This window comes from Motacilla alba, chromosome 11 (assembly GCF_015832195.1).
Source record: "Motacilla alba alba isolate MOTALB_02 chromosome 11, Motacilla_alba_V1.0_pri, whole genome shotgun sequence".
Classification (NCBI taxonomy): Eukaryota; Metazoa; Chordata; class Aves; order Passeriformes; family Motacillidae; genus Motacilla; species Motacilla alba.
Genome location: NC_052026.1, coordinates 8,348,619 through 8,376,428, shown reverse-complemented (window position 1 = coordinate 8,376,428; position 27,810 = coordinate 8,348,619). Strand labels below are relative to the sequence as shown.

At 40.8% G+C, this 27,810-nt stretch overlaps 1 protein-coding gene across 11 annotated transcripts in view; it reads left to right on the top strand.

The window, feature by feature from the left end:
- The window catches only part of ZNF423 (zinc finger protein 423), a 281,287-nt gene that overhangs the window by 184,128 nt on the left and 69,349 nt on the right, over nucleotides 1–27,810 (top strand). For all 11 annotated transcript variants that reach the window (XM_038148029.1, XM_038148030.1, XM_038148028.1 and 8 more), the window contains 2 exons: nucleotides 39–3,262; nucleotides 10,052–10,136. In XM_038148029.1, coding sequence (XP_038003957.1) covers nucleotides 39–3,262; nucleotides 10,052–10,136 — 3,309 coding nt within the window. The remainder of the gene's footprint in view (nucleotides 1–38; nucleotides 3,263–10,051; nucleotides 10,137–27,810) is intronic.

Here is a 27,810-nt window from a genome sequence, read left to right as displayed (position 1 = left end):
GAATTGTTTTTAATCTCCTTTCTGCTTTCCCATTACAGATGGTGATGACGACCCACAACTCTCCTGGGTGGCTTCATCTCCCTCCAGCAAAGATGTTGCATCACCCACTCAGATGATAGGAGATGGGTGTGATCTTGGCATCGGGGAGGAGGAAGGGGGGACTGGCCTGCCGTATCCCTGTCAGTTTTGTGACAAGTCCTTCATTCGCCTGAGCTACCTTAAAAGGCACGAGCAGATCCACAGTGACAAACTACCTTTCAAATGCACCTACTGTAGCCGGCTTTTTAAGCACAAGAGGAGTAGGGATCGCCACATAAAGCTGCACACAGGGGATAAAAAGTACCATTGCCACGAGTGCGAGGCTGCATTCTCCCGCAGCGACCACCTCAAAATCCACCTGAAAACCCACAGCTCCAGCAAACCATTCAAGTGTACTGTGTGTAAACGTGGGTTTTCATCTACCAGCTCATTGCAGAGTCACATGCAAGCTCATAAAAAGAACAAGGAACATATGGCAAAGACTGAGAAAGAGGTGAAGAAGGATGATTTTATGTGTGATTACTGTGAAGAGACATTCAGTCAGACTGAAGATTTGGAGAAGCACGTAATGACACGCCACCCACAGCTTTCCGAGAAGGCAGATTTGCAGTGTATTCATTGCCCTGAAGTATTTGTAGACGAAAACTCGCTGCTCTCACACATTCATCAAGCCCATGCCAACAAGAAACACAAGTGCCCTATGTGCCCAGAGCAGTTTTCTTCAGTGGAGGAAGTCTATTGCCACTTAGACAGCCACAGGCAACCTGACTCCAGCAACCACAGCATCAGCCCTGACCCAGTCCTGGGGAGTGTGGCGTCCATGAGCAGCGCGACGCCGGACTCCAGCGCGTCGGTGGAAAGAGGTTCCACTCCAGATTCGACCTTAAAGCCTTTGAGAGGACAAAAGAAAACCAGGTCTGTTGACAGAGAGGATGGCCAGAACTGGTCTAAAGTTACTTACAGCTGCCCCTACTGCTCGAAGCGTGACTTCAACAGCCTTGCTGTTCTGGAGATCCATCTGAAGACCATTCATGCAGACAAACCTCAGCAAAGCCACACATGCCAGATCTGCCTTGATTCCATGCCTACACTGTACAACTTGAATGAACACGTGAGAAAAGTGCACAAAAACCATGCCTATCCCATGATGCAGTTTAGCAACATTTCTGCCTTTCATTGTAACTACTGCCCGGAGATGTTTGCAGATATCAACAGCTTGCAGGAGCACATCCGCATTACTCACTGCGGCCCAAACGCTACCCCTCAAGATGGCAACAATGCTTTCTTCTGTAACCAGTGCTCCATGGGCTTTCTGACTGAAGCTACCTTGACTGAGCACATCCAGCAGACACACTGCAATGTAGGAAATTCAAAATTGGATTCCCCTGTCATTCAGCCAACACAGTCTTTTATGGAAGTTTATTCATGCCCTTATTGCACAAACTCCCCCATTTTTGGCTCCATCCTGAAGCTTACAAAGCATATTAAAGAAAACCACAAGAACATTCCTCTGGCACACAATAAGAAGTCAAAAGCAGAGCAGAGTCCAGTTTCTTCTGATGTTGAAGTCTCTTCCCCTAAAAGGCAGCGGCTTTCTGCAAGCGTAAACTCAGTGTCTAATGGCGAATACCCATGCAATCAGTGTGATCTAAAGTTCTCAAATTTTGAAAGTTTTCAGACCCATTTAAAGTTGCATTTGGAGTTGCTGTTGAGGAAACAGTCTTGCCCTCAGTGTAAAGAAGACTTTGATTCCCAGGAGTCTCTTCTGCAACATCTCACCGTACACTACATGACAACTTCCACTCATTATGTATGTGAGAGCTGTGACAAACAGTTTTCTTCAGTGGATGATTTGCAGAAGCATTTGTTGGACATGCATACTTTTGTGTTGTATCACTGCACCCTTTGCCAAGAAGTTTTTGATTCCAAGGTATCTATCCAAGTGCATCTGGCAGTTAAGCATAGCAATGAAAAGAAGATGTATCGTTGCACAGCCTGTAACTGGGATTTTAGGAAGGAGGTGGATCTCCAGATCCATGTGAAGCATAGTCACTTGGGTAATCCATCAAAGTCTCACAAATGTATCTTCTGTGGTGAGACCTTCAGCACAGAGGTAGAACTGCAGTGCCACATCACAACCCACAGCAAAAAATACAACTGCAAGTTTTGTAGCAAAGCTTTTCATGCCATCATCTTGCTTGAAAAACACTTGCGGGAAAAACATTGTGTTTTTGATGCGAGTGCTGAGAATGGTACAGCTAATGGCATGACCCCAACAAATAAGAAGACAGAAGGGGCAGATATCCAGAACATGTTAATGAAGAATCCAGATACTTCCAACAGTCATGAAGCCAGTGAGGATGATGTGGATGCTTCTGAGCCCATGTATGGCTGTGACATTTGTGGGGCTGCCTACACTATGGAGGTCCTCTTGCAGAACCATCGTTTGAGAGATCATAACATCAGGCCTGGGGAGGATGACTGTTCTAGGAAGAAAGCAGAATTCATCAAAGGTAGCCACAAGTGTAATATCTGCTCAAGGACCTTTTTCTCTGAAAATGGCCTGAGGGAGCACATGCAGACCCATCGAGGCCCTGCTAAGCATTACATGTGCCCCATCTGTGGGGAACGCTTCCCATCGCTCCTGACCCTGACGGAGCACAAAGTCACTCACAGCAAGAGTTTGGATACAGGGACATGTCGGATCTGCAAAATGCCACTGCAGAGCGAGGAGGAATTCATCGAGCACTGCCAGATGCATCCAGATCTCAGAAACTCCCTCACTGGGTTTCGCTGTGTTGTCTGCATGCAGACGGTCACCTCTACCCTGGAGCTGAAAATTCATGGGACGTTCCATATGCAGAAATTGGCAGGAAACTCTGCAACCTCATCGCCTAACGGCCAGGCCTTGCAAAAACTCTACAAGTGCGCGCTGTGCTTGAAGGAGTTCCGGAATAAGCAGGACTTGGTAAAGTTGGATGTGAATGGCCTTCCCTATGGCCTGTGTGCTGGATGCATGACCAGGAGCACCAATGGACAGTCTTCGAGCTTGACTCCGCAGGAGGTGAACGAGAGGCCGTGTGGCAGCCTGAGGTGTCCAGAGTGTAGTGTCAAATTTGAAAGTGCTGAAGATCTAGAGAGCCACATTCAGGTAGACCATCGAGACCTGACACCTGAGACCAGTGGCCAAAGGAAAGGTACCCAGACGTCCCCTGTTCCCAGAGTAAGTACAGCTGAACTTTAAAGTGTCTGAGGGATAAAATGTAGACCTTCAATGTGAGAACTGATCTGATATTATTTCTTATTTTTTTTTTAATTGTCAGTTTGTCAAATCACTTGTGCTACTAAAGAAACCTTAGCAAGACAGGAGGAAGAGTAGAGTAATGCACAGAGAACAGTCAGAAGTTGCTCAGCTTCTCAGGTGCCTTGATTCCTAGTAGCAGTGCATCAGATTTTTTACCACAGAACTGCCCTAGATTTACCAACAGAGAGCTGGGACTCTTGGGCAGTGGGGATTGAGTTTGCCCATGAATTCTGATTCTACTGAAGTGGCAGATCCAGAAAAGCTGGGGTAGTTTAATGAACAATGGAGATGCTGAGTACCCAAAACAATAAAAAAATCTAATCTGTCATATTTGAAGAATGAGATTATTTCTTACCAGGAAAATAATAATGAGCAGGAGGATATAGGAACTTGTGAGGGAAAATGTAGTGAACTCCATCCTACCCCCTAAATTCTCACCTAAACCAAACTTCTGTGCTAAAGAGCTTGTCCCTAGGAACGCCTGTCAGAGTGGAAGTTTTGGGGTTACTTGGAGGTCCGTGTGCATTTGTGTGAGCTTGTTTGTGTGTGTGCATGATTTTGAAAGTGACTTTAAAAGAACCTGCTTCATGGCCCTTCTGTAGGGTCCAGTAGGGGATAAGTAGTTTCTTAGCAAATCTGGACATTGTCTAATGCAGATTACATAAAAGTGTGCTGTCCTTGACTTTTGCAGATAGCGTGCTTTCTAATTTCTTAGCTTAAAAGTTACTCAGGATCATGCAGATCCAAGTAAGGTTCCAGAAGCCTACTCAGGAGATTAATATCATTTGCAGTTTATAGTCTTTTTAAATTATTTGTTGACGTTTTGGTTCAAGAATGGGCCAAGTCAGTCCTTCCTCTGTCAGGAACAGATGGAATGAGAAGTGGATTTTGGAAATCTTCTCAGGAGACCAACAGCAGACACATCTGAGTATTGATATCATCTGACATTTTTAATTAAACATGATGGGGTGAGATTTTCAAAAGTATCTAAGGAAATTAGGCACCCAACTCCTAATGAATAATTCCAGCCGTAGATGCCTGTTTATGTCAATCTGCTAATTAAAGCACCCACAAACACATCTTACTGAATTAAAAGCACCTGAAAATACCATCCATTCAACTAGAACACTAGGGGCTTGGTAAGTAAGAGGGGGCCCTAAGTATGTCCTGAGGATGTGGGCTCAGGTGCCTCCAAGGGAGCTGGGGCAGGTTGTTCCCTGGCAGGAATTTTTATCCTTGCTCCATGTGGGGCTGTGTGGGGCAGCAGTGTCTGGCTTAGCTGGGCTGGGCATGGCCATGCTGGAGCAGTGCCCCAATCCATCCTCTTGAGCCAATCCCAGAAAAGAAGCTTGATTTCTTTTCTTGTCTCCTCTCTTTCAGTAAAACCACTGGATATTGTTCCCTTTGGGTGTGACTAAGCCTCCAGGCACACAAAAATAATTTTGCAGAAGAATGAGTAATGGAAATATCCCACCTCTGGTGTGATACCTAGGTTGGCTTTGGTCATTGTCTTCCTCCTCAGGACTTTATTTTCTTCTAAATTCTTGAAAAATACCTCTGTTCTATTAAGTAGGACTAATTTGTATTACCGCACCTATGGAATTACCTTTCCCTTCCTATCAGCTAGCAGAACACATTTTCTGTCTTATTTTTTGCTTTAACTCTTTCTTTTCAGTGACAGCTTCCGTACTTGTTCTTTCAGGGGAAAATTTTAAGTTCTTCAATAGGGTAAATGCTTTGAATTTCATCTCATGAGGGAAGTTCTGAGTTTCTTTGTAGAAGATAATGAAGAATCTGCATTTGTGATGATGGCAAATGGTACCTCACTGGTGTCTGTGGCCTGCACATATGCTAATATCAGAGATAAGCATCCCAGGAATATATATATTGTTATTAGGAATAATTAATTATCTTACCCTTCATTATAGGTACAAGACCTGAATCTGATATCATTTCATTAGAAAACTATTGGTGTTTCACTCTGAAGGCAATGAGTGCCCTTTGTCTTTGCCTAGTAGAGGGATTTTCAAAGAATTATACTGGCTTTTAAACAGTGATACATCTCTGCATTCAAGAACAGTGTTTACTTAACTTCACTGGCTTCATAGAAAAGCTGAGCAAGTTGAACATGAACTTTCTTGTCATCTTGTTAGTGTGCTGCACACAGGTAAAATACTGCTTTAATGAGCAATCTGTAGTGCACAGTGCATGCAGAGTCATCTGCACATGTTCAGAGAACAGCAACTCTTGAACTCCAACTCTTGAAGATTTCTACATTTCATTTTTAAAATAACTTATTTCTTTTTCTTTCTTAAATAGAAAAGCAGTTGAAGATTAGGACAAGGTACAGTCAGAAGGCTCATACAGGTAGATTAGATTTTTAAGTAGTGGGTATATATTTCTGAGTAAATAAGAATAAACCGAAGGAAATCCAAGCAAATGGAAATGATGATAATAACATATAAAATCTGTAACTTCTTTCTGTGTCAGAAGTTGCTCCACCAGCCATTATTTACTTCTTGATAGAAGAGGTGAGTGTGGAAACCTAAAGGAATTTCAGGAAAAAATCCATAAATGAAGATTTAACCCCAAAGTGAAAGAGGGAGAAAATAAATATTAGCCCTTGATGAATAAAGAGTATCTGGGAAGAAAAACAGAACAGGAGAAATGGAAAAATTCCTTTTTACTGGAGGTATTTAAGTTTGTGTATATATATGCAGGTGTATATAGCACCACAAACAAAGTATGATTATTTTGTTTTGTTTTGTTTTTTTACTATTGAATTATTTGAAGTTTTATTCTGAAGATCAGTAGGAGATAGCTAGAGGAACACTGAAAAATACTCAGAATTGCTTGGCAGGCTTTTTTTTTTTTAATCCATAAGAATGAAAGAAAGTACATAACCCTTGAAAATCCTCCGTATTCTGTCTTCCTCACATTTTTGGTATGGCTCACAAACAGGAGGAAAACCTGTCAATTGATCATGCTTGTTTCTAGAATGCCTGCCTAGGATCCATTCATGTTGATCAACAAGACAGATTTCCAGGCAGGCTGTTTTTGCAGTGTGTATATGGCAACATTCTCTTTGGAAGATTTGTTTTTAGAAGACAAGTCAATGGTCTTCTGCAAGAGACATCACTAAGACGAATAAATAAAATACATCTTAGTAGTAACAGATTCCTCTAACATCCATTTTTGTTTCATTCATATAGTTTTGTGTGAGCTGTTCTGTTTGGATAGGACTGAAAGTGTTTTTGCATATGAGCATCACAGATAATAGTATTATTCCAGTATCTGACACAAGTATAGTTCCAGGCCTTTTTTATATTACATTAAGATCTCATCATAGGTGATGCTTCCCTGTTTTTCTGAACATCTTTCTGTGTTTATCAGCTTCAGTTTTGAATACATTTTATTAATTCATTTCCACATGCCTTCTAGAGGAATGTGCATATCTTAAGAAACACGACTAATTGTTTAGTATTGAGATTTTTCATTTCCTAATATTGCAAACAGTCACATTTCAAGTCACTTTCTCTTACACAGATTTATCTTTATTTTGTACCACAGGTATAATGAAAAATACTTGTTTAGCATTGACAGTGGCAAATGTTTAGACTTCTGTTTTCATCTTGAATGGTTTTGCTATTTTTAGCCCTCATAGGTTATTTGGAGTGACGAAGCAAAGGAGGTAGCATAGAAAGTTGGAAGAATGAACCCTATTGTGTTCCTTTATTCAGTTTCTTTTCTCCTGCACACTTTCTTGGACTCAGTTCCTTCTCTTTGTTCTCCCCCACAACCCTTCTCTTCCCTTGTAAATCCACTTGAATGGAGGAATATTTTCTTTGTGGAACAGGAAACTATTTCCAGATTTAAAGGAGGATAGTCTGGAAAACCCATGGGAACAATAGATACTTCAGAAAAGAAAACAGAACCCTCTGTTGTTATTACTACAATTGTGTGCCAAGACTAGAATTAAATATCTTGCATTTGTGGGGAATGAGCTCTCAGCTGAAGGCCTGCTCATCTGGTCTCTCTTATCAGCTAGATGCCATCACCTAGACTCTGTTAGCTCCTCAGAGTGTGGGCACCTTCGCTGTCACCACTTGTGAGATAAAACTTTACAAAAAGATAACTGATCCATTAATAATGCTCATTAATAATGCTCATAAAGCAGGAAAAAAAAGTAGAAAATCGTGTTTGGTACCACAACTAATTATAGTTGTATTAAAATTAGTGCTCCCCATTTACTGATAACAGAAGGATGTTTTGTGACATTCTTTTAAAGGCAGTTATTAATGGGCCAAAAAATCAGCTCTTCCACCCTTTGCATATACACTTGGGTGCTAATCTAGTTATAGTTATTTTGAGACCTGTATAGGCCATTTATTAACCTCACTCCATGTCAAGTGGGGTGCCCTGTCACAGGAGCTTAAGCTGCTCATCAGCATGCACAGGTCTCAGCTGAGGCTAAAGGTAGCACAGAGAGGAAGTCTGAAATCTGCCGAGGGCTTCTCATGCCAAGCAGAATGTTTTTTAAGATTGTGAAATGGTGTGGAGGAGTTAGCACTGGGTCTGTGGGTAAACAAAGACATCCGGTCTCCAGATCTGTTAGTAAGTAGCTTTCAGAAGCACCAAAATCAATTAAAAATGAATCATTTGTGTTAAATAAAGCTTTGAAGGTTTGAAATAGAGTCAGGCTGATATACTGTCCTCTAGCTGGTTACTGAGGGAACCCTCGTAGCTGAGCTCAGCATTGGACAAGGCACAGAACTTAGCTTTGAAGTTTTAAGGAAGAGGAAGGCTTCAAGTTTTAAAGGTGATTGTGTGACCACATGAATCAGTCACTACCCAATCCTATTTAGCTCTTTCAAGGTTTTTTGTGTTTTGTTTTGAAGTCAGGAGCCCTCAGCATGTGTGTGCCAGTGTGTTTGCGAGGACTTGTGTACGTACGTGTGCTGTGCTCGTCTGCCAGAACAGATTCCCCAGAAAGAGTGCTGCAGAAACCCAGCTGCTTTTCCATTAACAGCCTTGATTTCCAAATGGACTCCAGGAGGATACTTTCTTGAGCTGCCTAGGGATAACTAGCCAATCCAAACTATTTCCTTTTATATGGTTGGCTGTGTCAGCTTCCGGCCAATGGAGTATGGCCTTCTTCCTATTATCATGTTAATCACCCATTGCTGTTTTAGCCTAGAAAGCCCTGCCTAAGCAAAGGCACACTGGTGCAGAATTCATGGAATATGCCTAACTTCCATAGACTGATGCATTTGTTATTATGGTGTTACAGCCTGTTCATTAGCTTCCAGCAGGCTACCTTGTTGCCATTGATGACATGGGAAGTAGTTAAGCTCTTGGTAGCACCTAATTTGTTCTTTCCTCAGCAGGTGCTTGAGGAAATTGGATCCCATGCACAGAGGGGGTGACAGCAACTCCTCTGTTTAACTCAAAACTTCTGACTTATTACTGCTGTCCTAAAAATGGGGTTCTATACCTGGGTGTGGGGTGGAGGCTGAAGAAAAAGTAATCTAAAAGTGCACAAAAACTATTTTCCTTCAAAAGGTTAACAGGGTGTCATTTACAGAATTTGGCTTCTCTGTGCTGATGATTTGGGGTTCTCATCCATCCCTTGTGGCCAGCACACAGAGATTTCACAGGTGTTCTGCTGCCACCAGCTTTGGCCATGGGATGCAGACCTCATGCTTGTGCCTAGTGGCAATTGTTGCAGGAGGAATTATTCTCCAGAAACAAGTAGGCACAAAAGGCCCAATTTTTAAAAATTGCACATCGAAAAATGTGTATTTGGATAGCATATCCATATGCAGTAAATAAGCATGTACATCAAACCAAAGCACCATACATACTTCTCCTTTGGGAAATAAGAGTTTTTGCAAGTTTACAAAAGCTTAGCCTTCATGATTTTTGATCCTTTTTTTGTTGGTTTTTTTTTCCCTGAGTTGGATGTCCAACCCTTGACGTGCATTTTAATTTCTGCAAATGGTTTCTTAGATTTTTTTGCTGCCACGTTGCACGAGTACATGCATCACTGTAAATCTGAGTGCAAACCCCATTTTCCATTTGAATAAATGGCTCATGTAATTGCCTCTTCACACTGTCTCCTTACTTCTGCAGCTTAGGCCTCCCTGGTATGACTTTGAGATGGAGAAAATATAAACAGATTGTACCAGGAAACAGTTCTTTATGGTAATGCAGTTTTTTCCAGATTTCTGATTAGAGACCAATACAATATGCATTATTTCCTTCACTTCACCAAGTAACTGTAGGTGCTCTGCCTACTCTATGTTGAGTTTAATGAAAAGTGGAATTTTTTGAGAAAGTTGATTTTACTCTGAAAACAGTTACTTTTCTGTCTTTTATTTCACTCTGGGGGAATTTACTGCAATGGGTTAAATGACAGGTGCAAATTCCTTGTGGCTCAGGTACTCAGTCAGATTTTCAAGTAGTATAATTTGAAATCTTTTAAGTTGAAATTAAAATTTCTCTTAATTAGCAGGTTGTTAATTTCTCAATAGCAGGTTGTTATTTAGAGATTGTGTTTATGGTCCCAGAAAAGCCTGGCCTGGGGATATATGGGCAAAAAAAGCCTTAGTGGAGGAGATTTGAAGCATATAACATGCTGTATTCATGATCACACTTGCCTTATGCTACAGTGCAGTTTTCTCTAATCTCTTTTTGGTTATTAAACAGAAAAAGACCTATCAATGCATCAAGTGCCAGATGACCTTTGAGAATGAGAGAGAGATACAAATCCATGTCGCTAACCATATGATTGGTAAGACATTCTTTACACTAGGCCACTCATTGGCTGCTTGTTTTTTGCTACTCTTTGACATTCGCTATTCTAATAACTTGTTAATATTCATGCTGTAATTTATTTTTTTATTTTTCAAGGAAAATGATTTTGATGTAATGATTCTTCACTTCAAAGCTTTTTAAATATGTGGTTATAAAAGTGTTACTGCTGAGCTTTTTCCTTATCCTTCTGAGTCCTCATGTAGCATTTTCATTTATATTAAAATCAAACTTTTGACAGTATCTTCCATTTGATAGCAAAAATTTCTCTCTGTCTGTGTAAAAAGTACTTGCCAGTTGTCAACCACTTAGGAGCAATTATGTTTCAATTTTGTATGTCATGACATTGAATAGATGTAACTACTAGCATTTTCCCAGCTAAGTGTGGTGAATTCCTGAGGAACATTGTCAAAACAAAACACTTACAGAGTTATTTCAGTGGGTTTTTTCTACTTTTCCCAACAATTCTGGACTTCAGAAAGTTCAGCTTTTCAGACATACAAGTGTTTTAAAAATCAGTGCTTTCTGCCTTCTGTGACAGTTCTGTGGCAGGAGTTAGTAAAAGCATTGTTGTAACCTGATGGGTTGTACTTCTGCTGCAGCCCTGATTGCTTCTCTGATGAACACAAAGAAAGGTTTTTTTCCTGTATGGACAGATGTTATAAATATATGTGTTGGCCCAAGAGGTCAGTTTATTTTGGTGCATGGACCACAAGAACATACTTGCACATGCCACTGTAGGCATGTGTTGGATGAGACCCTTCAAGGACCTGCCAAGAGCTCTCTGTGTCTCATACATTCCTATGCAGCATTTATCTCCCATAAGCTTAATGGTTTTCCTTCAGCAATTTTACATTTAGGAAATTATTCTCCCATCAATTCTGGTATGTAACTCCTATTAGCTTTGAAGTGGATTATGCATAAATACCAGAGAGAGAGGAATGTGGACTGACACACTCTTCAAACCCCTACCCCAAATGAAAAACATACATATCAGTCACAATAATTTTCATCCAAGAGCCAGGCAGGAGTTTTAAGTTAATGTCAAACAGGTTAAGATAAAGATATCTAAAAATGTTTGCTTTTGTAGCAGGTGTTAATGTAATCTCTTGTTTGCAAGCTTGAAGAGTGAGATCCTTGTTAATTGGACCATGGTGATTTCATGTAGCTCCCTCCTAGATTTTGAGAAAGAAATCCTTAGCAAGCTTAGCACTTGTTTCAACTTAATTTGTGATCCAGTAGCTAATAAGTGATTTTTTAATACAAAGGCCATGAAATGCTGAGGTAAGATTCTGCTTGATTTGAGGGGAGCTATTTTTTTCCTTTTAGAAAAATGTAATTTCTTCATTTTCCAGTAACTGATATGTGAAGTTTATTTATGTATATGCTCATATTAGTGCTGTCTGGAATAATACACAATTATACACATGACCTTACAAAGTTCTTAGCACCATTGGAAAACAAGTGTAGAAGGCATTGGAGGCTGTGAAAATTGTGGTGCTGTTATTTGTGAAAACTGTAGCCATTGTTTCCTTGAAGCTGTACATCGGTTACTTTAATATCTGGAAGAATTCTATATGGTACAAAAGTGCCATGGGCCCAGTTCTGTACACCTAGAACACTGTAAATACCAGGGTGTGGTAAGAAAATATGTGATAATTCCACTGTGGTGTCATATCTTCATGTCCCTTTGCTGAGGTATGTGCATTAAGTTAAGGTCATCACTGCTTTTAATGGCTCAGTTTAGGAAAGAGCAAAGTGTAAAAAAATTTAATATGGATCCAAACTTCCCTCACTCTAGGCATCTCAGTTCACAACACTTCTGGGCCCCCTCTCCTTCAGGACATGCAACTGCTCACAAAAAAGGTGTTTCCAGTGTGTTTGCTCATTGGTATTTGTTCTTTACTGTGGAATACTGAAAAGAAAAGGAGAGGCTAGATGTCAGCATTTCTTAAGCAATAAATGCTGTGGGATGGTAACAGTAGGGAGAGAGACTGACTGCCTCCTGTGCTTGCTCCTGTCCCCCTTGGTCATAGTCTGGGCACTTTGTTCCCTTATTCAGGCCTTAGACTTGCACATGTCTCCTTACTGCTTAGACTGGTTTATCACTGGTAAGGGGTGCAAGAGTTTCCCTTCTCTGTGTTAGACCAAGTCTAGCCAGATGGGCAGCAAGAGAAAGAAGCTAATATAGCTGTGTCTGCAGCCCAGGTCTGGTTCACAGGAATTATTAATGTCATTTAAATCTACAGGTTGTCAGTTTAAAATCTACAGATGAGGATTTGTTTGTGCTGGAGGGACACTGAGATCTCAGGGCGAACATACAGGTGTTTGGGAGACAGGAAGAGCTTGCCCTCAGACTGTGTGTCCTCAGGAGCTTAGCGCTGGCCTCATCTCAATGAACTTGTATCTGTCTAAAATTAAGGTGTCTGGTTTAATATAGTCATTGAGATGCTGTCCAGGGAAAATGAATGATTGATACCAATCTAAGATAAGAGTTTGAGTAGGATAAGCATTTCCAGGGAGAGATTTTTATCTCTCTTTTGAATTTGAGGAGAGCCAAGACAATGAAGTTAGCCTTGACATGTAATTTTTAGGTAAAAAAATCCCTTGGCTTTGATAATCCAAGACTCAGCAGCACTTTCTTCTCATACTTTGAGAAACACAAAATCAATAGTGTAGATATCTTAAGCACTTGCTTACAGTTTTATTCTGCTCAAGTGATTGTCAGCAAAGGAATCCATGCTCTATATCAGTGATACCTTTTAGGTAGCAGCGTCTGTAACATGATTAAAGAATTAAATTCTTTCTGACATCATGGTCTTAAAAACTGCATCCAGTAAAGTTGGCTGTGTCTCCCTCTTCAACCTCTCAGATTCCCAGTCTGGAGCTGGAGACCCTGTTCATAATTCATGGAGGTAGGGGGTTGATTTTTTTCAAAGCAGTATGAAGGGAATTTCCAGCGCTACTCCCACACACCGCTTTGAAAAATTACCCTGCTGCACTCTAGCCCTTTATATCCTGTGCACAAACACAGAGGCACATTGGGTCCTTCACGGGGTCCCCAGGGAAGGAGCAGGCTGGATGCATCCCCAGGGGAGGGAAATGGGAGATGTTTTGTTTCGGTGGATGCTGGGGCCTGTAGGGGGGCAGAACAGCGCTCCTCAGCTGGGGTTAGCCAGGAAGGGATCTGTTTAGGAAGATCTGTTTTTCAGAGTGGGGGTGGTTCGGGTAGGAATTTTTAGAGAGCAGTGGTCTTTGAAACATTGCACCGATTGGGGCTCCTTTGAAACATTTCCATGCCCACAGAAAGGGGATCCCCCTTTGAAACATTTACAGCCATTGGGGAGTCCACCTGGGACTATATCAAAAACTTTCAGCAGTTCTTGCTGCCTCTGTACTTGCTTACCTCCTGTTGTGCTGACCTGGCAATGTTTAAAGCTTCTCCCCCTCATCTCCCCACCGAGCTCTGCCTCTGATGTGCCGTCTCTGTTGGACGAGGGGAGGATGGGCCTGCGGGCTCTGCGGGGGGCACCGAGCAGCCCTGGCAGCAGCCACAGCGTGGCAATCTGTCAGTGCAGCCTCTGCCCAGTGCTGGGCAGCCCTGGAGCTTCAGCCTCCGTGGCAGGGCCACCGTGGGCAGTGCCTGCTCCCATCCTGCGCTGCCGAGGGAAATCCGCTCAGAGCCCTGCGTACCGAAATAAGGATTAGGCCCAAAATTAGGGTTTTCCTGTTGGGTTTTTTACAGCTGTGCTCTTCCCACAGCCAGGCTGGGTTCCCTAACTGATATTTTTCAGGGGCGCATTTGTTCTCTGGGTGGGTCAGGTTGCCAGTTTCAAGGAGAAGTTCATTTGATCCCTGCCAGAGTTCTTTGGATAAGAGAAGTGGACACAGCAGTACTTCTCTCTGTCTCAGTTAGATGGGACATGTTTTCCATTTAATGTTCAAAGAAGATGAGCGACTGTCCCAACTCTCTCCATTCTCCAAGAAATTCTCCTGGCAAATGTGCACAGGAAGCTCAAGTGGGGCTTGGTTAGTGCTGGAACAGGGAAAAGAATGATTCCTGGTTTATGCTCTAACGCTGGGATTGCTGTAACATTCCTCCAGCCTCCGGCTCCAAAGGAATGTGAGCGTTTGTGGGCTCATGAGAGGCTGTCGCAGTGCTCGGAGCTCAGCAGAGCCCTGCCCCAGTGCCACTCCTGTCCTTCCCGTGGAACTGCCAGTGCTCCCTGCCAAGCCCCAGGAATGAGCACTGGTGAGCAGGGGAGGAGGGGCGAGGCTGGATGTGTTTGTGATGTGAACATGAGGCCCTGCCTGAGCTTTGGGAGCCGCTGGGGACCGAGGGGAGTGCTGAAGGGAAAGCTTCCAGAAGTCACAGTGAAATTGTTCCGTGGTCCAGTTCTTGAACTGCAGCCTGGATAAATTCCTCCCTGTTTGATGGGATGGGGTTGACAAAGTTAAACACCGCGTTTGGGAGAGTTTTCTGAGTGCTGCCCCAAGCCACGGCGTATCATACATTGTGTGTAGCGTAGCACTCCAAGGATCTTAATTACCTTTCCTGCCCTTAGAGATCATGTTTCAAGTTCTGGAAACACTCTGCCAGAATTAAACACAAAAGAGAAGGGAAAACATCCATCCACAGTTACATTTCTTTCAAACGCATACAAGTACTTGAAACAAAACAATGGCTAACCATAGGTCTGTTATTTTGTTAACATTTTTTAAATTATGTAATATTTTAAAATTAAAAAGTAAGTTGGGTGCTTGGAAAAGGTCAAACTGCAATAGTAACTACAGAAATAATTTTCTGAAAAGCAGCAGTTTAGAAAACTTATTTTATATTCAGAAGAATTAGCAGTTGATCCCAAGCTCAGTCACTGAGATGAAATCAGTACAGAGGTGAAGAGGTTGAGATCGTACTCAAATCAAGCATAAATCAATATATTCCCAATTATATTTTTGTTTTATGTTTAAAAATTGAAACAAACAGTTTTATCTTCTGATTTTGATCATGAAACATAAAGTTCATAAACTTTTTTAAAACTTTTTAAAAATTTTGATCATGAAACATAAATTCATAAACTTAGATCTTAACAAAATTGCTAATTTATATATTAAATGAATAAAAATTCTGAGTCATTTTGGATGGTCTTGAACTTCTTCCTGTCACAGTACAATCTGAGTGCGTGTGTATGTGACAAGGCTGTGGGTAAGGTTAATTTTTGCAGAACTGACTTTTATAGATATGAAGAGACTTAGCCCTGGGCAGCCTCTGATGAGGATGTGAAGCATTTCTTATACTCAGGCCTGATCTTGTGAAGCACTTTGTTCCTCATTCTCATTGAGCTGAGGACAGCTAATGCTTTTCAGAATCTCTCTTATAATAAAACGTATTTTACTTTACATAAAATAAATGTCCATATTGGAAGATGTGCAGCTTTAATTCTAGTAAAATTCCTATTTCTTTTGACCTAAGGACTTCTGTTAGTTAAGGCATGTACATGGTAGCAATGATGATGGCATTGTAAAGCACTGTCTTAGTAATAGCTTTCAGGCATAAAGGCAAATAAAAATGTGCCAGATTGTTTTTGAAGCATTACTTGCAAATTATCAACAGGAACATATTTCTGGACTCAATTGCTGAATGTGTGAATTAATTATGGACACATTAGGAAGTCAGAAATATTTTTTTAAACTTTGATGTTTGTAAAGCATATTCCAAGTCATTGCTCTTTTAATGCAGAATTGAAGGTACAACCTTCTTATATTTACCCAGCACTTGCTTCAATATCCAATTCTATGTGGACTTGCCTTAATGAACAATATGTATGAGACTTTCATTTTGCAGCACCTGCCTTTTGAGAAAGACTAATTTTGGAAAAAAACCCGTTAAGTATAAGTGCTCTAAAGCTAGTTAGAGATGAACCCGTACAGGGTGCTCCCTCCACGTGTCCCTGGGAGCCTTAATCCCAGCGACTGGCTGGGGTCCTGCTGGTGCTGCTTGAGAGGCTTTGCCCAAGTGGAGCTTGCTGCTGGCTCAGGCTCCTGGGCACAGGCATCTGTTCATGCCAGTAAGGGTCTCCTGTTATTTTGCCCAACTCTAAGCCCTGGTTTTTTTTGGGTTTTTTTGCATTCATTAGTTTTAGCATTAACCACATTTGCAAGTCATTAAATGTTGTAATGAGTATAGTGTGTTAAAAACTAGAAATATTTGTTTTCCAGTGCTTTCTATCAGTGTAGTCCTACTGAAAGCCAGGTTGCCATTACTAACAGACAGAAGCAGCTTCCTTTATTTAGTATAACAAAAATTTGCCTTAATATGATCTATTACTTAATTGGTTTCTTACTTTGAAACTTCAAAACATTGTGTTTTTACTGTTTCTTCCTTTCTAATACTGGAAAATTGATTATTCAAAATCTTAATAATTTTATCCAGTTGTCCTGTGCATATGTGGCCTCCTGCAATTTTTACCTAAGCATATTTGTTCACACAGATTACTCCATTCCATGAAAATGTATTTTGGTTTGCTTGTTTATCAGGAAAGAAATAACATTTCCCTTAATATATTCATTCACATATTCCTTTTGCATTTTTCATTTCATTTAAAACTTGGTAATAGTAGTTCAGTTTTCACTGACATTTTTATAGCTGCTATGACAACATTGCTGTTTTGCATGATACATGCATAATGGGCAATGATCGCAGTGTTACATTGCTTTCATTCTTTCTTAACTGTGTTAAGATTCCTTACAGCCTCCAAACTCAATTTTCATATGCAGTGGTGATTACACCTGTTTAAACATTTTCCTGGTAGTTTCATATTTATTCATAAAGGGAGCAGTCGATGAAACACCTTTTCTGCAATCAGCCTGAGTTTTAAGTGTGATATTTCTTCAAAGTTATCATTAACAAGCACCTCAGTCTAGTCCCAGCCTTTCAACATCAGCTAGGCAGTGTAGCAAAAAATGCTATTTTCAGTAAACTTTACCCTGTGTAGAAATAATTTTTCTGACTATGTAACTTGGTCTTCATTTTATTAACTCACCTTTTAAACTGTTTTATATTAATATTTAAAAGTCTGCAGAGATAGTTTCTGCCTTATTATCACATATTTTATATGCATATGGCCAGGTATTTCTAAGTTCATAACCAAATTTCTCAGCCCCTCTTTGCTAATCTTGAATCTGGAAAAGAAAGCAAGTCCTCACCATATGGGACTTGGGTTCTCTCTGCAGATGGTGAAATGACTCTGCTTTCTGGTGGAGAGATCAGCACCCCTTTGTGTCCTACTTTTGAGGAAAAAAACCAGAATATTTCTTGGGGATGGAAGAAAAAAAAACCCCCACCACCATTTCTAAGTGCAGTCTTCAGACTTCATATAAATTATGTTTTCAGGACATTGTTCTTCTCATGTGAATTGTGGGACTAATGTCTCTATTTGTTCTGTCCTTAAAATTTAGGTGTTGATTTTTTGCTTTTTAGCAAGTAACAGTTTTATCTGGATAATGTAGATGTTATCTCCCTTTCTTCTTTATTCACTGGTTTGGAAATATCTGGTGCCAGTACCACCTTTTTTGACTGACAGAAAACTTAGTGACTTTTTCTGAAAAATAGATGATATATGAGAAGTGAATAAAGAGCAAAGTAATGAATGTTTAGTGAAGCTGGAAAGACTTCATACTTGGGTTAGCTAGGAATTAGCTTTGGCAGAGTTATAAAATACTCATTTTACCTATTTGGAGGAACCTAGACAAGGTTCCAGACTGTTTCCAGTCATAGGAACGTGGGAGAAGAATGTATTTAGTATGAGTAATCTATAGATAAATTCCTTTTCTGCCGACAAAGTTCTGGATTTTACTATTTCTGAATATGAGTTTCAATATTGAGCACTTTTGAGCATTGACAAATGTTTATTTTTTTCTTTTGCTTGTGGAGCAACCCTCTGGTGAATCAGTAAGGATACCGGTGTGCAGATGCTGAACTGTAGCTCTAGTTATCAGAGAAAAAGGGTTTGTTCATATGTTAAAAGTCCAGGTTTGTACCTTCTGTTACTTGGGAAGTAACAGAGTGAGGCAGTTGGACTGTTGCCTTTAATTACAGTTTAAACTCAACAGCATCCTTAACCTTGAGGAAGATTTTATCTGGTCTCCTGGAACAAGAGGTTACCAACTGACGTGGCCCTTAAAAATTATTTCTGTTTGTGATAGCTGGCAAGCAAGTCAAATCAAACACAGGCCTCTCTGGATGCTTTCTTTGGGGTACTGGCATCTTTTTTTTTTAATTTGTAGGGGAAAACTTTGCTGCCCTGAAGTTCCTTACAACAGATCCCATGAAGGAAACCCATGTCAACTTTTTAAGCACTTGTACGTTTTTTGTTTTGTTTCGAGTATCCTGGCACAGATAATGCCTTTGCACAACCAGTCTCTGCAGATGTGCTGCTTCCTTGTCACAGACTTTGTTCAATTTATTAGTAACTTTTGACAGCTTTGTGCCTTTTTAAGACTCAGAAGGGTTTTAATTGAATATTATGACTTCTCAGATCCATTGTGTGCCATTTTAAAAATTAAATTTCTTTTTTGGATGATTGCACAATGAGCTTGAGGTAGGAGACTTCTGGTTGTCCCTGTCAGACTTCCCTGTGGTAATGTCAAACTCTAAAGAAGTGGTAAATCATGGTTTTTTAGGTGAAAAATGTTTTTGTCCTGCCACAACTGAAAAAACCTAAAGAAATCATTTATGAATACCATGATCTTGCTAAGACAGAGCTCCATAGCAGGCCAAAGTGCCTCACTATAGTTCCATAGCTGTCTTTTTCACCCATTTCATAGAGTCATAAAATCACTGAGGTTGGAGAAGACCTCCAAGATGGAGTCCAGCCTTTGACCGAGCACCGACTTGTCAACTAGACCAGAGCACTGAGTGCCACATCCAGTTTTTGAACATTTCTAGAGACTGTGACTCCACCGACTCCCTGGGCAGCCTGTTCCAATGCTTACCAACTCTTTCAGTGAAAAAATTCTTCCTGATGTTCAACCTGAACCTGCCCTGGCGCAGCTTTGGGCCATTTCCTCCTCTCCTGTCGCTGTTGCCTGGGAGCAGACCCTGATTCCCACCTGGCTGCACCCTCCTGTCAGGGAGCTGCAGAGACCAAGAAGGTCCCCCCTGAGCCTCCTTTCCTCCAGGCTGAGCTTCCCCTGCTCCCTCAGCTGCTTCTCATTGGACTGACTCTCTAGATCCTTCACCAGCTCTGTTGTCCTTCTCTGGACAGACTTCGTCCCCTCAAAGTCTGTATTGAATGGAGGGGCCCAAAACTGGACCCAGGACTCAAGGTGTGGCCTCACCAGTGTCCCGTGTGGGGCGACAATCTCAGCTTTGTGTTTTGTGATTTGTCCTGCTGGCACAAGCCCAGAGGCAGATGGGGTGAATGAGGTATGGACCTCGTAGAGAGAAGCTGAGCCTTTTTGCCTCCTGCTTCATGTAGGAAGTGCCAACACCAATTTGGCCCAGTGTTTCCCTCTTTGGCACCTCCTGAATTGGTGGAGAAGGCTACAAAAGGTGGCACCAGGTAGGAAGTGTACCCTGCTGATGTGTTTACATCGCCACTTTAGTCAGTCACAGTCTACTTGGGATTTAATCCTGCCTTCAGCTGCACATCATCCATCATCTGGTGGACAGTCATGGGCCTTAAAAATCACCAAATCTTTTGGTCATTGTGTGTGTAACTGGGAAGCGTTTAGATTTTGTGATGACTTTCTCCTGTTCTATATTCACAGGGAGGTTTTTTAGCATGGCTCAGGCTAGGCAGAGCCTTTGGTTTTAGGTTTTGCTGCAGACAGAGTTTGGGTGTTTTAAAGGATCAGCATCAACTAGCACCACTGGCATGTCCTCTGTTGTTACGTTTTGCACGCATCAGCTATCGTGTATTATTGGGGTATGGACAAATAGTTCTTAAACCCCATGACTGTGAGTTATATCCAGGAATAAACATTGGCAACAAAAGTTAAATGATGAAACCTCATGCAATGAACGGTAACTGATTCAAGCTGGGCCGGATATAGATAGCTGAAGTTGAAGGGAAGAAAATATTCCAGTGATATTTTTCTCCTTGTTTAACTTTCTAGTTAAGAAATTCCATTTTTATCCCCCTTTTTCTTAAACAAACAAACAAAAAAACCCAGAAGACCCAAGCAACTTTTGATTCACTATTTAAAAAAAAATCTTGTGATATGGGGTGAAAAAAAAAAGCAAAGCAAAGCAACTTTCCCTGTACCTTTAAAATATTTTTAAACTGGTAGTAGCTGTGCCTTCACTTCCAGAACATCAGTGGAGAGAGTTTCCTTAGAAGACTAATTCTAATGTGTCAAAAACCGAAATCAACAATGTGTTAAACCTGAATTATGACCTTCCAAGGGATGAGGAATTTACATCATGAGATGTTATTTGCTTAATTTGCTTTATGTAGCATGTGAAAATCTAGATAGGCAATTATTTTTTTTTTAAATCTAAGCCTTTTTAATTTAAATATGTTATGACTCAGTTCAGCAAAGAAAAAATTTAAAAAATACAAGAGAAAATATTGAGGTTTGATTTCTCCTTCCAGTGAAAATACTATTAGATCTTAAATGTACAAGGTGCAATTATATCTATCTTGCCTCATTATCTATCTTGCGTTCTTGTTTGACCATGACTTACCAGGAAAAGAACTACAGAGACCTTTAAATGGCCTAGTCAAAGAGTTTTCCCATTTTCCTAAGGCTTAAACTGGAGAATCAGCTGCCATTTGCAAGCTAGCAATACAGTAAAAGCACATCATTGTACACAACATTTTATTTGGACAGCTGTATAAAAATGGCAACACACTGTGAAATCCATTAACAGCAAAACATGTTAAATTCAGCAAAATGCATCGCATGTGGAACACTGAATAAGAAATTACAGTCTGAGTTTTACTAGCTGGTTATCAGACTTTGTCTTGAATGAAGAAAATTGAATTTTTTTCCATATGTCTGTCTGTAATAACAGTGAACGCTGTACATTGGGTTTTGAAACCAGGGTGCACCTGTAAATTCTTGCCCCACAGGCTCTACTGCAAGTTTTTTGCAAATCTAAATTCCCTGAGGAGGCGAAAGGGGGGCAGTTTTCATGTTCGGTCCCACCCGCGCTCACTTGCATTACTGGCTTCAGAACCATTTATAGGGGTAAGTTCCAGGGATGTAGGAGTAAGAGCTCAAACTGGGAATAAAAGCATCCTTCCCCCTTGTCTCGCTGCTGTGCCAGCAAGGACTGCAGTCTTGTCAACCAAGAGCAGGTTCTTTGCCTCATGAGGGATTTCCATGGGTGGATTTTGCTGTGCTGCATGTAGTAAGACTTTTCACGGTTAATCAATAGCATTTAAAAATTCAAAACCTCTCTCCAAAGTACTTTGCATTTCCATTGTTCGTACTGTTTAACTAGGAGATGTTGCTCATCAAGATAGGATGCTATTAAGTATTCTAGTAGAGAAAGAAAAAATGAGTTTACTCTTGCCTGGTAGAAAATGAAACAGCCATGTTAACTTTAGCTCTAATCATGAGATTAAAAGTCTAATGGGGAATCATATCATTTTCACTCTTCAAAGCCAGCATCAGTGACCTTTGGAGAGTTTTAACTTTAACAGCCTAATGATTTCTCTTCTAGAAGATGGAAAAAGCAGTCTTTTCCTTGACAAGGGAATGAAAAGTGGATGAAAAAGGCAAGCACAAGTAACTGTATGCTGGAGCAGGCAAAATGACTTTTAGTCCTATTCAGTCCACTTGTGAGAGATGGTTTCCAGGTTTTGTTATCCAGGCCACTGGCTGCTCTGAAGGGAGACAGATAAATGCAAGGCAGAGCCATGGGGCTGGGGGACAGCGTGGGGGGGACAGGCCTGCTCCTCCACGCCACTGGCTCATGGCAGTGGCGGCTCTGACCGGCGGGGCCGAGTGTGCACACCACTGATCCTGAGCAGGTCTGCTGGCGTGTGAGGCTGGTTTCCTGTGCAGGAGCACTGGAATTTCTTGTTTCAGTTCCTGTTTGCCGCGTTTGCGAGCTCGGGCTGTTGCTCTTTTGCCAAGCTGGCAGCACGCGGGGGGAACTTCCTGCGCAGGGGATGTAAAAGCGATTCTCTGATTCTTCCTCTGCAGCCATTGGGAGATAAAAGCCAGGACATCAGGGACTGCAAAGAGGGAGCCAAATTATATTTATAATATTAAAGTGAGTGCATTTGTGGTTTTGCCATTCTCCAGGGTTTTTCATAAGTAGAAAAACATGAATTAGCATTTTCCATTTCCATATATTGACTGGAAAAATAGCCTGCTCTCAATTAAGACCTATAGCTTTTGGGATGTATGCAACAATTTTATAAAATATTTACAGCAAAATTTGCATTTTACATGGTATTACAGTTTTTCTTGTGTTTAGTAGAAAGGACTTAGGCCTAAGAGAGGAAATTCATCCAGCGTACCAAAAGGGAAATATATCTAAAATTAGATGGCTAGTATTCAAAACAAGGAATGTCCAGTGCTGGCTGTTACCTCTAGTAATTACTGAAGGTCACTTTGCCCCCCAGCTATTTGTTACAGCCGCTGCAAGGACCGTGCTCCCTGTGCAGAGCTATCACTATCCCTTTAAAACTGCCTTTGGAAGCGATTGGAGCTTTGTGCTAGACAGATAAGTAGAACATTTTTTACCAAATGTAAATGTGCACTGTAAAGAACATAGCTATTTCCTGGATAATTTGCAGTTGTATATTTTATGTTAATTTCACCGAAAATATTGCACCCCTGCCAGGTTTAGTAGAGGCTCACTGTGATATGAATAATTTCTAGCGAATCTTTTTTTTTTTCTTCATTTAAGATTTGGCACCTTTTTAAGATTTCAATAATAGCAACAAGGAGGAAGATTTAGAACAAGTGAAACATTAGAGCCAAAGAAATTCACATTGAGAGCTAATGTAAAATAGCAAGAATAATTACATGGAAAACAGTTTCCACAGATGTTTTTCCTTGTAATGTAATAACTATTTACTAAACTGTTTATTTTAGGCCCTTGGTTTACAATAAAATATTTATACATGCTCTGCTGTAATAAAAAAATATTGACAAAATACTATAGAGATTTTTAAAAGACAATTAGTATTTCCCTGTCTGGAAAGTGAGCACCAGAGAAGCAGCACCAGCCCTTGCCATGCTCTGAGAGGAGATGCAGGGTTAGCAGCAGCATCCCTTGCAGGTTGGTCTGCACTCAACTCAACAGGGAGACTCTGGACTTGTGGCAGTCCGGAGGGGAACTTACTGAAGAACATGAAAGCCAACAATCTAAAGACAGTGGAAACACTTTTCCACTTCTTTTCCACTTCTTCGCAGGAAAAACCCCAACTTTATTACGTTTCTGAGTTATTATGCAATAAGGTTATGTCTTGTCTAAGCAAAATGTGCCTATTTTAGGAGCAGGTTTAAAGTTCAGGATGCCAGAATCCTGAATTTTATTCTTTAAAAACAGTGTGGGACAGTGACATCTCTGAAGCACTGCCTGTGGCAAGTTTAAAGCTATTGCTTTATGCTGAAAGAGCCACATCTGTCATACCCCTAATTCGTGAAACTCCTCACGTGCCCATGGAGTCTGTACACTGCTACCCAGGGACTAACCACCTATGCAGATATAGCTGTGCCTTGGGGTGCTGAAATCAGCAATTCAGCTATACTGAAAGGTCTTAAAATGTCTATTCTTCTGTTCATGAATATATACAAGAAGCTTTATTTTGAGGTGTGTAAAAATCTTGAACAGATGAGAGTATCCTATAAGAAACTTCAGTTCCTCTGCTTGTCAGTTTTGTAATAGAAGGATTTCTTTTTTTTTCTTCAGAAGTTATTTTACATCCTTTACTCAACTCCACAGTGGTGGCATGCAGTAACTTAAAAAGAGGCCTCCAGGATAAAAGAGAAAATACCTTTAATTTCATACAGACCTCAATGATACAGACCTCAATGTCTGTGTGCATTTGAGTGCCACCAGCATGTTAGAGCAACCTGAAGTCTGAGTCAAGACTTCATGGATGGATCCGAACAGCCAGTGTTTGGGAAGCAGGATGGTTTCAATATCCAGATATGAATCCATATTTAGCAGTTCAGGCTCTAGTAGACAATTTCAAGTAGACAATTCCCTTGAGTTTCCAGGCTAGCAAGCTTTATCACTGCAGAAAAAACAGGGTAGCTTGGTAGCCTCATGGAATGATTTGAAAAATTAATTAAAAATATATCTATGAACTCTCTTTCTTGGTGAAACTCATAACACTCACCTGTTTTAAAATCAGTAGGGTGATTATAAGATTTTTGTCATGCTGGGTTCTAACATGCACAAAAAAAAGAACAGGACAGAGCAGAAAACAGCAAGCCTAAGAACTAAAACTGAACAAAAGAGGGAGCTAAGAAATCTAAAATGTTTCATTTTAAGGCAGAATAATCATAGTTACCAGATGCCTTTTTTTGTAAACTGACATTTTTTCATGGTTGACTCTTATAGGGAGGGCAATGCATGTGAGAGGTCTGTGAACCTTGTTACTGATGTGCCAGTGCAAAGGTATCATGTCCCATTCCCATGGTTGCCCTTGTAGAACCTCATCACAACAGCTTTTTGAGACTAAAAATTTGCTTTCCCTGTGAAAGTCTGCATAATTTAAAATCAAAACTACAATAAGAAAAATAGATGGTGTAATACGTGCAATATTTTCTGTAAGTTACACCAAACTTGGGTTCTTGGCTTTTAGTTTTTCCTGCCTTCCTGCCCCTGCACGTTGACACATTGCAGAGTGCTGCCAGGTTATGCAATTATTTCAGTGCAGCTCATTTGGAGTCATTGCTAGGGTCCAAAGCTAGCTTTTAGGAAAACAAAGGAATTTGTGCTTGGAAGTCAGCATTGCTCTGTACACAAGAATTTCTTTATTTTTCAAGGACTATGTTATTGTGTAAGCTAATGATTTTGTTTTTAAGTTATATTCTCAGGGGCATGGACATCCAGGATAATCAAGGATGTACTTTTAATACCAATCCTGCAATGTTAGGTCTCTGGTGGAAAAATTGGCCCAACTGCAGGGCTTGAGCCTTGGATTAACCCCTGCTTGGAAGAATTGTTGATTTCCTGGTGCTGAATATATTTGTACATTGATACATATTACCTATGTGCAGATTAGTTCCAATGAAAGTAAATTAGCCAGTTCCCTTCCCACATGAATTTTAAAATGCCACTTACTGTTTATCGCGGTAGACGCCATTATCTCTGTTAGTCATTTTGAAAAGTAAGTACATCTGCCAGGGTTCTGCCCTTTATTGTCTCAGCCCAGCTCACCTTCTCTGGCCCTTCCTGCTTGCCCCCCTCTGGCAGCAGGCTGGGACTCTTCTCCCTGGGAAAGCTCAGCTCACAGATCTCTCTCCAGCCCAAACTGGATGTCTTTTCAGCTGAAAAGTATGGCATAGGTATGGAAAGCAGAGATGAGGGTCTGAGAGAAGAGGAGGGCATCTTTTGGAATTTTGAATTGCCTTTTTTTGGCTGTGAAGTTAAGGAAATATCTGCTTAAATTGTGCAATGTTATTGGTAATTCTGCATGGAAAATATTTTCAGCGAGGTGGATTAAGGAGTAGAGCAAGAAGCACATGTAGAGGCAAACTGTGGAAGGTTTGAAAATCCATGTGGTATGAGTTATAATGCAGACCCTTTCAAGCAGTCTCCAAAAGCACTCACCTAGTATCCCTACCATGTCCCTGCATGTAATGAAACTGGCAGAGAGCATTATTTTAATAAAGCATTGGCTGTTAGTGTCTCTCATACTGGATCAGGAAAAGAGTTCAGAGGACCAAATATTGCTGAAGAATCTGTCTCCAATTTTCCCTTTGGAACTGTGCTTCTAGGGCTTTTAAAGGTTTATGTATTTAACATAGCAAATCTTCATTTTAGATTTTCATTTGCTGCTTGGGATTTTTATTAATTTTGCAGTGTTCATTTAAGCTGATCCAGCCCTTTATATCATTTCCAGCTTGAAATATTAGTTCAGAGATAAGCTTTATTATTAAATGCTTAATCTTGAACACTTGTCTTATTTGGTAAGAATTATCTCTGAGAAGTAGGCAAAGAGAAGTTGATTGCTGTGGTTTTAAAGCAGCTGTAACTGGAGTAGCCCAAGTACTAGTTTACAAAGGTTGGCATCCCTTCAGTCTGCCATCACAGCAGCTGGACTTCATTAAGTGCTGGTGTTAATTACTGGGAGAGTGTTGGTTCAGTATGTGAGCAGCAAGACTTGGGGTGACACACAAAGTAGGAAAAGGGTCACCTTGAAATAGAAGCTTTAAAAAAACCAAACAGGCAAGGCAGGGCTGCCACTAATTTTGTAACTGAATTTAGTTCAAAGTTTTTCAGCAAACAGGGAAATAAGCATTACTGTGCAGCAGTGAGGAATGGCTTAACTGTGTGTGCCATCGAGGAGGCAGGAATGGAGATGAGTGCTAGGGAACTTGCCCCGTAAGAAAGGAAGACATTAATGTCATATTTTCTGTGCATGTTGTGTGAAAGAGAAGGAAAATTCTTTCTGTATTCTCCAGAGTTTTCAAGCCATATGCAGTATGGTTTGAGGAGGAAATATTAATAATTTCTTATACTGTAAATAGTATTCTATGGAGAAAACCTGTTAAGGGCTCGTATCTAAGGAATGTTTAGGAGATGAATGTTATGGAGGAAAACATAGAACATGTGGTAGCGTAAAACAAGTATTACTTGGAAATGTTGTGTCCTAAAGCTGATGAGATTCAGACAAAGTGGGCCAAGTCCAGCCCTGGTGTAAGCAGCTGGTGGTGCACATAGCCCAGTATTCCACCATGTGCTTAAGCATTAGCGAATTTTTATCTGTGTCTTTCACCTGGCAATTGTCTGGATGAGGTGCCAGGTGCCCGGGCTGGAAACAGAGTGCGTGTGAGGATGTTGGAGGAGAATTAGGTTATTACATTTCCTCCTTAATTCTTCATCAGGGCTGCCGCCTGTATTTTCTACAGAAAAATCAATGCATTCTGATTCTGTAATTTCCCATGGTGCCTCGCCGGGCGCGCAGCGTGCCGTGGGAGGTGACATATCCGGTCATGGCAGCTTGAACTCTTTTTTCCAGTGAAAGAATTCATTGGAATTTCACAACCTTTGCATGCTTTTGTGAAAACACTCATTTGTGTTTGCGCCAACCTGCTAATGGCGGATGCCGGGGCTTGCGAATCCCACCTACATTCGGTGCTCGTTATGGCATGGAATGTGCCGTTAATAATGCATCTGTGAAACTCAGCTGTGAGGGAGCCAAGTAATTATCCCACCGTAGCGTTCCCTGCTTCAGTGTCATCACAACTGGGGCTTCATTAAAAGTCCTAACAGTAGAGATGTTGTGTGGTGCAGCCTGTATATATATTTTTTCATTTAAATTATCAGCAATGCCATGGCTCAGAGGTAATTTGACTTTTTGAAACCGTGGAGCCCCTGTGAATTTCCTTCCTCCTCTCCCTCTCGCTGCCGCACCAGCTGATCAGCCCCAGAAGAACAAAAGGTTTATCTGAAGCTATGAAGCATATATTCACCAGCTTCTGGCGTCTAGATAAAAAAAAAAAAAAATCAA